The 11,244-nt window shown below is 42.6% G+C and overlaps 1 protein-coding gene across 19 annotated transcripts in view; it reads right to left on the bottom strand.

Annotated features, from left to right (window-relative positions):
• PHACTR1 (phosphatase and actin regulator 1) overlaps positions 1-11,244 on the bottom strand; it is a 295,559-nt gene that overhangs the window by 3,307 nt on the left and 281,008 nt on the right. For 12 of the 19 annotated variants that reach the window (XM_086902301.1, XM_086902268.1, XM_086902343.1 and 9 more), the window contains 3 exons: positions 5,059-5,199; positions 1,692-1,768; positions 214-486 (listed from right to left, as the gene is read on the bottom strand). In XM_086902301.1, the coding sequence (XP_086758427.1) occupies positions 438-486; positions 1,692-1,768; positions 5,059-5,199 (267 nt within the window). In that variant the 3' untranslated portion in view covers positions 214-437. Of the gene's footprint in view, positions 1-213; positions 487-1,691; positions 1,769-5,058; positions 5,200-11,244 lie in introns of those variants that run through there. The other 7 variants (XM_086902312.1, XM_086902348.1, XM_086902342.1 and 4 more) reach the window with 1 other exon arrangement.

The following is an 11,244-nucleotide window of genomic DNA, read 5'->3' as shown; positions in this document are numbered from 1 at the left end:
GACAAATGGAGCTAAAATGACCACCCTTCCTGCAAGGCACCCTGTGTCAGGCCTGGGTTTGTCAGTTCTGCAAATACATGTTTTTAAAGCTTTGATTTTTCACTCTATTATGAATTAATTAATGTGTCCCACTAGTAAAGTGACACTCACACTCTTTGCTCTTGCCGCTGCTTAATGACATGAAGAGCTCATTACCTTGCTAATGACTTTATAACGGTGATTTATCTAAGTTTATTTAAGGGAATTACTCTCTTTTGTTGAAGCATGTTTCTTTCAAGTGTGTATTTCCCAAAGCCACTTGTCAAACCAATAAGTCCTGCTGTTCTTCAGACAAACCCTTATTCCAGTGCCTGTTGTATGAGCTGTGGCTCTCTGCATGCCTCACCCAGACTTGAGTCCATGCTGCTTAGTGGCTTTCAGGTACAAACTTTAAAGGGTCACTGCCCACTCCAACACTGGAAGAGGAGGAAAATACTGCACAGAAACCTGTGAAAGCCAAGCAACCAGAGAGACTTCTGGAAAATGAAACCAGTTTCATTGTGGGATGCTAAAGGCTTTATGGAATTCAATGTAGCTCCCAATGGAGCTTGACTACTTGTAGCAACACCCCCTTTAAAGCAGCCTTGTCCTTTCTACATTTGTCAGCTTGCCCTGGAGGAGCCAAATGTCCCTCAAAGGCTCAGTCACTGGGGTCAACAGATCTAGGCCAACTGTACATCCTAAGGCTTCTCCCACACCTTGTGGCTCAGGAGCAGCTGGCTTATCTCCAGCAGCACTCCATCACTACAAACCCCAGTGCAACCAGCCTAGCACATGCTAGGATGGAGAGGGAAATCATTTCTGCAAGGTAATATATGCATAATACATGTGGTGAATTTTAATATAATTATTAATTTATACACATAAAAATCTCCTAATACAAAATTAATTTTGCCTTAAGCTTTTCTGTATTTTTCCTAAAAGTACCGCCTGCATTTTTCATGAGCACTGAACTGATGAACACATTAATACAAGGGCAGATCAGTTTTGCACCAGATCTCACTGTCACTTGTCCTCACTACCCAACACTTGTCTTTAAAGTCTAAAGTGTTGATTTGCAAAGGACTAACTTCAGCCCTAGCCTGTCAGAGAGGAAGGTGGTTGGTTTGGGCTCATGGATAATTCATTCAGCCTCTCCCTTTAAAACTAAAAAGGAGCCCAAGGTGTAAATAATAGTGCCTCTTTACAGTGTGGATCTTGCTATGCCCCACTGTGTCATGCATGGCTAGATGTGGAGGACAAGACTGGGAGACCTGTGGGTGGGATCTGTGTGGTGTAGAACAGCTGCACACACAGCAGGGCTTAGTGTGCGCTCATTCAGACTTTGCTACGTGCTCTGCAAGGGTTCCCTGTCCTCCTCCAGACACCAACTCTTTTTTTAACTTTTGATCTCAGAAGAACAGATAGGCAGCATGATGATTTAAAAAAAAAAAAGAAGTTATACTTCATTAAATGGCACGTGCCTGCATAACTCCACATAATGGGGCAGCATGTGTTCATCTCTGTGAGTTGCTTTTACAGCCTGTAATTCTAAATGTTGTCTAGACCTCATGGTGTGCTCAGTGCATGTTGGAGAAACAGCTGCTGGCTTTGTTTTTTTTGAAAACAACAGTACTCATTTATAGTCTTAAAAAATTAATCTCGTAGCTTACCTTGTTAGATGCCTACTTAATTCATGAACTTCCATTTCAGAGCTTTTAAATTCATTAAGCTCTTTTCGAATGGCTGCCTGCAAAGGACAAAGAAACTCATAAATGTATAAATGAGAGAGATCAAAATAAGTTCACTTTGTTCTCAAAACAGTATATTAAAAGTAAAGCAGAGAGATAACATTATCAGAGAGACAAAGACACACATAAAGAGTCTAAAATGTTAAAAGGAACAGAGATAAGCATGTTCTAAATCACATAAAGGGAAGAGAGAAATGCTTTGGTGGAATGGCTCAATTTGAAAACATATCACAGACCCTGCAGGTACAGAACCCAGTTCTGGCTTATTATGTAAAGGTTTACATGTACAAAATCCAAATTAGCACAAGCATAAGAAACAAAAAGAGCACTGCAGTTTGTGAAACACTGGGATCTGTTCCAGAGCTGGACTATGACTAGACTGGGCCTGATCAGATCCTGACAGACTTGTGTATGAGATGTTTTCTGCCTTTATTGGTCCTGAATTTCCTTAGATGAAGTTACCTAAAGTGACTGATCGTACTTGGGAAGGAAAGAGGGATACCTGGCTCCCTGCCCTCTACTGTGCCTGGGGCTGTGCCCCTCTGCCCTACTCCTCCCTTCTGACCCTGCTGTGCTGATCATTGAAGTGATTAGACAGATTAATCCAGCAGAAAACCTGCCACGGTGTGGTAGTATTCAGCCTCTATGGCTTGTCTGTGAGAGAAAAGAAAACCAAGGGGCACTGTCAGGAAGAGAAATATTGAAGAATAAAATCCAGAGGGGGTGACTTGGAGGGACTCAGCTGCATGGTAGAGATGGTGCTCAGCAGAAATGTCTCAAGTCCCAAGCTCAGAGTCAAAACCTCTGACAGCTCTGTGATATTTGTTGCTCATGAGTGTTTCACTCTGAGCATTTGGAGGGGACGTGCAAGGTGTCTGCTGTGGCCAAATGCTCCCATGGGTCCGAGGTGTGTGCACTGCCTTTCTTTGTGCTGCTGAAAACCTCAGCATCAGAGGTGGAAAGGGGTGCTCCAGTAAATGGTAATCACATCTCTCAGGAATTTTTCTCAGTGAAAAAGCTAAAATCAAATCTAAACTAGTATGAGTAGCACAAGCCCAAAACAGGAGTTTTGCAACATCCACTGCTCCACTCACCAACTACCTTTGCTTTGACAAACCCTAAGTGATGGATTTTGCAAGTGTTTTTGTACAGAAAAGGCCCTTTCTGCTCCTTCTCCACAGCTTTGGTTTCTTATTTCCCTTAGAAGTTCTTGTCAGGCACTGCTTCATCCATCAGGACAGAGTGATGGCTATGCAGCAGCTCCAGGGCTGCCTTCAGCAGACCAATCTGCTACTGAAGTGACTGTGAAGGAGGCCACAGGGGCAGCTGACTCCCACAGGGACTGAGATCTATTCCCCCCTCCATCCCTCATCTGTTGGAGAGATGCAAAAATGCTCTTTTCCTTCCCTTAAGAGTCAGACTTGCTAAAGACAAACTCTGACTGAAGGCAGTTCCCCCCACCCGGCACACAGAGCAAGATTTACTGGCAAACAGAAAAGCCCATTGCCAAAATCTGTTTTTGCAATAAATCTAGTCCGTGCTGACCAGTGAAGACAGATATTGAATCACAGCTCTGGAAGAAAATAATTCTATCTAGGATGATGCAGCTTTGTTTCAATTTTTCTGGCTATTTTTTCCAACAGTGGACATAGTGTTGAGGAAAAGGTGGTCACCTGAATGGCAGAAATCAGAATACTGCCCACAGGACACAAACAAAAACTAATATATCTGCTTCCTTATGCCATAAAGGGCACTAATATTAGAATGACAAACATCTCTTATTCTGATGGTGCTTTGCTGAGAAAAGGCTAATTTGAAGGAATTAACTTTTCTCTGGCTATTGAACTTGCACATGCATTATAAAAGAAAAAATGACATCAAAGTACTCTGCCTTAATACTAAACTCTTTACTAGGTTAAATTTAATAGTGGTATGTAATGCTTGTTCTTTTCAGACACATAGGATGAGAGATCAAATCTCCAATGCCCAGCTGAAGTTTCTCCATGCCTTTCATCCCCGACAGGGATGTCTCAAAGGCTGTAGAACCAGCTGGGATATTTATTCCCTCCATCATCTAACAGTTAAGAGAATAAAGGTAAGTCAGTTGACTAATATCTTGTCAAACATGGCGATATAAAATAAGAAAAGCTAATTTAACCCAGTATATTATGGTCTATGGATAGTCCTGAGGAAGGTTTTTTTTTGTAGATCAGTTTAAGCTACATTACCTTAACCAAAGCTAAACTGAAGTATCAAGGAGGAGAACAATATCACAAAACTATACAAGTCCTTTGGTTGAATTATACAAGTAAAACAGGCTGTCCTTTGTGAATAAAACCAAGAGCATCATAGATGAGTGGTGTGGCTGGGAATTTTGCTAATGATTTAAACATTGGATGTCATGCTCTCCATTGCTGAATGAGTGAGTTCCATGGCAAAGAAATAGTCAGGGCTTGAATTCAGATATCTGAAGGTCTTTAAAATTAAAAGGGCATCACAGAGTGACTGTAAGGTTCATGACTGAATCACGGAGCCTCATAGTCCCCGCTTCTTACAATGTCCATAAAATCTTTTAAATATTTTTCCTGAGGTCCCATTGAGACCCTCAGTATGTGACTGATACAATTTGCCAGCAATTTAATCCCTCTGCCATCAATGTCAACACACAGAGACACTATTTAGTGGAATTTCCACCAGTGTTCAGAGGGTATTGCCATCAATACCAAACACGTGTCTTTTTTTTCATTGGCAGGTCTTGTGTGATTTCAGTTCACTTAAAATACTCTGTGGCAGAAATCCTGGGCAAAGAACCCTGTTGTAACACACTAGAGAGAAGTGACCTGGCTTTGGAGGGATGGAGGTACCTTTGCCAAATTGACCTGCTGGCATTTTCACACTCAAGCCTGTCCTGTCCTGGCATAGCCACTCTGGCACATGCTCCTGTCTCACTGCTAAGTCTTGCCAGAGCTCTCAGCTGGCAGCATAATGTGGTAAGACCAAAACCAACAAACAACTAACAGGGCTGTCATCAAGACCTTTCCTTAAGGGGCTTGGGATTCCTTCCCTCTCTTGGTTTCCATGCATATAGAAACCTTCTGGCCAAGGATTTCTGCTTCAAACAAACAAACCTTGCGAATGGAAAAAAAACCCCACAGGTGTGTTGGGAAGGGATGTCAGGTGGATGTTTATTCCTTGACAGCCATGGGATCTGTGGGATCCAAGGAATGCTGTTTGCCATGACATGCTCTAGCTGTTTAGGCCATGGCTCTCCTAGAGCTGCTCCACTTACTTTGTCGGCGGCTGTAAGTCGTGTCCAGGGTTTGTCCGCCCTCCTGTCGTAGTCCTGCGCGTCTGCCACTTCCACATAGTCACTGAAGCGGATGAGGATCTTCCTCTCACGTAGCTCTTCTACTGTAGGCCTTTGACTCAGCTGCAGGTTTGAGGAAGGAGTAGAAAAAGACATCAGGACTTGGCCTTTTCCCTACAGAGTGTTACTTGGGGATTTATTTTACTGCAACTGTCGTTATGGTAGTAAGAGGGTTCGGACATTCCCAGTGCTTTGCTTTTATCTTCCTTTCACAGAATTACTATCTGGGAAAAGCCCTCTTGTTATAACACCTTGAATATAGTCTCACCTTGCTGCCAGAGCAGCCCACTGTTCTTTGGGAAGCTGCTATGGCTGGAGACCCCAATTCCCAGCAGAGGTTGATCACCCTTGGCAGAAATGAGATGTAAGGCAAGAAAGTCTCCTAGTGCACTGATATCCCAGGAAGAGACAAAGACAACTCTAAAATGACCTGCAAAGGCTGTGTGTGCACTTTCCAGCCTTCTGCTGCTGTTGTCTATACTTCTGCACTGCCTGGGAAGAGTCAGGCCAAGGCATGGAGTGGCTCCTGCTCTGAATTACATGCAAAGGGTGAAAAACAACTTTCTTTACCCTTCTGATATTCTGCAGATCTGTCCTTACCTCCAGAAAAGGCAGGTGGGATGATCAGTGCTCATTGAACTTTTAACTGTATCTATTGTCAAATGTGCTTTGTATCACAGAATATTTGACTTTTAAAAGTTTATGTTGCATGCTACAAGCCAAAAGAAATGACAGTGGTGGATTGTAGCATATCCGGAAAGCATCTTCATTGTTTCAAGCATTTCTGTCAAATTCCACAACAGAATAGGCAGCCACAGTGAAAACCTCCTCGTAAATTAGTGTGCTGGTAGTTCATGTGTTGCACAGTCAGTTACATGGGCAGGGACAGGAACTGGCTTCCAGGGATCAATTCTCCTTGGATGCACAGCATGCTGGTTAATGTCAGAAGCCATTACACAATGTTTCTGAACATTGTTTCTGAATTTAGGTGCTACATAAATGTGTGCATGTGGCTGTAGATTAACTGGAAAGTTTCACTGTTAGAGTGGAACATCTGTAACCAGGATACATCAGGAAAAATAATATCCTGATAACAATTTCCTACACAGTGTATTATGCTATTCCTGCTCACTAGAAATAGATATGTTAGAAATACTTTACCCTTGTGAAGGATGAAAGGTCTAAATATTTAATAAAATGCTTGAGATTCTATTCTGAAACATTATTTATGCTCCTGAATCCACCTTTCTCCCAAACTAAGTATCTCACTTCCCTGCATTTCATCTTCCAGGGAGTATTAAGATTTCAAACAGCCAGGATACTAAGTGAAGTGTGAAAAATCCCTCCTTTCTTCAGCACTTGGGTGGAGCTCCACTGCCCTATCCTGCATCTGGCTGTAAGCCTGTGTGCTTGTTCTTGGCATGGTTGGTTGTCTTTCTCTTCTCTGTTTAGAAAAGATGATAGTGATGGGAGGCGGCAGTGGGTTGCTCTCCTTACACCAGCATCCCTGAGCATGCACACACAAGTTGGGTTCACACTCCTCATGTGGCGAGTCTGCAGAGCTGCACTAATGTCCTGCCTTTGAGAAGCACAGGGGAACAGGAACAAAAATGGAAAAGAGAAGCACTGACTCTTGTGCCAGTGCTCTGGCTGTGAAAGAGTCCTGAAAATTCATAGCTGGTATCACATAGTTCATGTGTAGCCATAAATCTACATATATTTCCATATATAAATACATGCACACAAAATATATTCAGTACATTAAACCAAGGTGCCAATCTGATCATGCTAAGTGTAATGAGAGAGACAACCACACTAAGTCATTTCCCAAAAGCCATTAATTAAAGCTACATTATTTGAATGGTTAACAAATTTCCCTGCCTTCTTCTCATACCATTGCAGACATTTCTTGTGAGCTTCTAGTTGTGAGAGTCTTACAAAATGTTTGGGCCGCCCAGAGCTCCCTGAACTCTTGAATAGCTGGGGAATCAGCTTTGCAGGACAGTCTGTAAGCAGCCCCACTGCTGGTGTTAGTCCAATGTGTGTCCACACTGAGGGCCCAGCTCATCTGAGATCTCACCTGCAGAAGGTGTGGTGCTCCAAGCAGGGAGAAGGGGCTCTTACTGAGCTGGACCCTTTTTAACTTACTTCTGCTAATGTCAAAGGCATGCATGTGCATGAGTGTGTCTGGACTCTTTCTGTGTGCAATACCTGGGCATTTACATTTCTATTTATCTATTTGTGAAGATTTGGGAGTTGAGAGAGCAGGGTAGTTCTATGGTGAGTGACTCATTATTTGAGTGTGCACCAGGGTAAAATTCCCTTTCAAAATGGATTTGTATTAATGCAAGAGCAGTAAATGAGGACAGGACCTCTCATGCCTTGTCACAGGAGGTCAGATTTTCTTCTCTACATTCTGGAGTGCTGTAGATACAAATGGGCATTTTCCAGGCTTTGATACTAAGGCAATTTGAAAGTGAAGGTTTAACACACCCCTCTTTGTCCATGGCATGGGAAATGAAGCAAACCCAAGCACCCCACCAGGTAAAGTGGAGGGGGACTTACTCTTGCCAGTCTGGTCCTGGGATTTAGTCAAATGCAAAAGTTTGCCCCACTTCAGTCACCAGGAAGTTTATCTTAGCATGTGATCATTACCTGCTCTGTTACCTCATTAAAATGTTACAGTTGTTATTTAAAGAAGAAAACAAGCTGAAAAATTACAAACCCTAGCCAGCAGCACACCCCTTTGCTGCCCACCTTCTGCAGTAAAGATATAGGAGCAGGATGTGAAGAAAATGCCCTGAAGACCTTTCCCTCTGACTATAAATGCAGTTTATCCAAATTAGCCACTAACCTTTTTTTCTTCTCTGACCTTTCTCCTCCCTGCTGCCTCTCTCTCACCTCTCTCTGATGAGTCCCACCTCTCTCAAGAGTTCATTATTTTCAACAGCCTTTGCTGATGCAAGCCAGTGGAGGTCAGTTAAAGAAAAGCTTGAACATCTTCAAGCAGGGGAGACATTTCCCAGAGAGGCACCAGTGAGCAGAGCATTTAAATTGGACTGGGGCAAGAATTTAACAGGAGCAAAGATTTCAGATTATTGCACGGATTTTAAGAAACAGCCACACCTCTTCAATTTGGTAGTCAGTATTACAGCTCTGAGAGATTTCCTTCTGGAGCTAGACCTCTGAGAAAAATAAGCTATTGGCAGTGGGGGGATAGAAAACAGTAAGCAGCTCTGGGGATTGAGAAGCATGGTGCCATTTAAAAGAAAAGAAGGTAGGGAAAGAAGAGTTCTATTCCACTTTGCAAGTGATTTGTAATGTGTTCTGTTAATCCAGGCTACAATTCTCTCTCTGTAATGGCAGTCCTCAGGGGACATTCAGGCTTGTGTTGATTGCCTTGGTCTTTGGCCAAGTTTGTCACGGTTCAGAGAAGATCCGTTCTTGCTAGTAATTCTTGGGGGCCCAGATCTCCCTGTGGACATGACCCATCTGCAGCACTTCCAGAGGGTTTCTGCACATTAAAATTCTTTGAATGGACTGAAGATCAAGACCAGTGCTCAGAGAAAAAACCTTCCTAATCCACACGTCCTTCCACTCAAATGACGCAAGTCCGTGTGCCTGAAGGTGCTCGGTGGCCTGAGGGGCAGGGAGAGAGAGGACAGGGACCTGAGATGGCTGGGCATCTCAGGTGACAGGCAAACATGCTCCCACTCTCCTTCCTTGGGCAAGAGGGACACGAGCTGCTGAGTAACTTAGCCAACAGCATGTGCCTTCATTTTGTAATTTGAGTGGTAGCTATTCCTCACCCCAGTTAATGTGGAATTAGATGAGTCAGAGAGGATGGAAAGTGCTACAAGGGACAGCTTGCTATAGGTCACCTGATTTCTTTGTAATTTTTTATTTTTTTAAAATTACCTGTCCAGATGACGAATTCAACTGGATATTTATTGATGACTTTAATAAGGCATCTAGACCTAGCAAGGTAATCTTACTTATTACAGCATGTCATGTTACAACTTATCATCATAACACTGTAACAAAATGCCAGTGCTGACAGAATTTTAAGAACAGCTTTTTTATGGATGGAGTGGGTTCTCCCCTTGGAATTGGCATGTTGCCACCAAAAAAACTGGGGACAGTAGCAATTTCTGTAGTGCAAGGTCAAAAGTCTCATCAGTGGCTTCTACAGAACCTACTTCTCTTCTTACTCCCACCTACACACGTTTACAAAAGAGGAAACACAGCAGAGTTTGCTCATGTTGAATTTACCCTGTGGGCACGTGTGTGCTTGAAAACTCAGTGCATACAGAAAGGGCTGCTGGGCAACACACTTGCTGTGCTCAATTAAACTTCTGCTTGATCTTTAGATTTAAAGTCTTTTGGTACTAAGGCTTCAGCACAAACTGACAGAAGGAGCTTGCCACTCTGCTGTATACACAACGACACATCTGGGACAGGCTCATGAAAGACACAGCTGGGGAATAACAACTATTTTTGTAGGATTCACTCGGTGGTTGGCATTTCTAGTTGTTATCTAAAATACTTGCACACTTTATTTGCTTCTTTTCCCCAGAGATTTCTGAGCTTTTATGATAGTATGTTTGGTAGGTAAGAACAAAATCTGTTGTTTTGATCAGCCCTGCAGTTCTTTCATTAAAATTACACGTGTCACTGGAACAATTTACAGCACTTTAAAAAGATGATCCAAATGAAACTATGTTAAGTCGTGTTGCTATCAAGCTCAGCAATGTGGGGGAGAAAAATTTTTACTAGAGAGGAAGCCAAAAATAAGACTAAAAGGTATGTGACAAGGAACAGGGGTATGAACATTAAAGAGCCAAATGCCAGGGCCTTGGACAGATGCTGGTTTCCCTGTTGCTCCTACTTGAAAGTGCGAACAAGACAAAGCAAGAAATCTCCCAGAAAACTGGTGAGGTTTTAGGGAGCAGACACCGATGTGAAGTAGTGGCAGCCTGAGTGCTTATCTGAGCTGTGGCCTCTGCCTGTAACAGATGATTCCTGTGTTCTGCACCTTTCCTACAGGAGAGTGGAGGATGGGAACTGTGTGGCGATGGTGCCAGCTCAGTCAGCAAGCCCTCACTTCTCAGGTGGCACACTGGGTATGGGAAGCTTTGCTCTGCATCTATTACAGCTGCTCCTCAAATGTCATCAAGCTCTGCAATGGATTTTTGCACATGTTTACCCTTCAATGTACAGGGAAATTGAAAGCCTGGTAAAATGGTATTTCCAGCCTTTGCGCAGAGCCTCATCCCATGAAACATCTGCAATGCAGTTAGGATCTTTTCTTTCAGGCAATGCTAAGAGGGAATGCAAAGTCATCCCTGTCATCGTGGTGAGGAATATAAGTGTTTTACAAACAATATCATGGTTCTCTAGCTCCTGCAGACAACAACAGTATCCCCCCACGGGTGACCAAGAATTCTACCTATTTACATGAACTGAGAATAAGACATGAGATTTTTAACTGTGGTAGAAAGCAATTCAGTTCTCAGAATATAACCTTTCCACATATCTTTAGAGACCTTTCCTTATTATTATTATTTATACCATGAAAGCTGTGATCACATAGGTCAAAAAAAACTAAGCCATCTAAAATTGTACAGAAAGGGAATGGTGCTGCTTCACAAGTATGTGAGTTTTTAGAAGGCTTTCTTTACTTCTGGAGATAGGAAATATGTCAGTGCTGAAAGAAAGCTAATCTGCAGTAGCAGGATAGATTGTTCACTGTGTATGTTTGGGCATCTGTAGACATTTATGCCAGCTGCAAAACTGAATGTGTACATCTGAAATGCCTGTTCTTCAGTTTTAAGAGTAAATGACTTTTGAATCAAGCGATGCTGTTTTGTTTGTCCTTTCCTGCCAATACAAGATTGTTTTCTGCACTATACGCTTTTTTGCAAATGCTTGTCTCTATTTGGTTTAAATACCTCAATTGACAACCTCCCTTTCCAGAAAATGTTTAGCTTCCAGTTTTATGAGGGTTTTTTTTTTAATTTTCAAATCAGCATTGCTTTAACTTAGCTTGCTGTAATGGCTACAGAAGCCATTACATTTACAAGAAGCATTGGTCCTTGTAAATGCTGA

The sequence above is a fragment of the Cyanistes caeruleus genome, chromosome 1 (genome assembly GCF_971803275.1).
Source record: "Cyanistes caeruleus chromosome 1, bCyaCae1.hap1.1, whole genome shotgun sequence".
NCBI lineage: Eukaryota > Metazoa > Chordata > Aves > Passeriformes > Paridae > Cyanistes > Cyanistes caeruleus.
The sequence above is the reverse complement of the archived record's forward strand: the minus strand, read 5'-3'. Positions and strand labels throughout refer to the sequence as shown.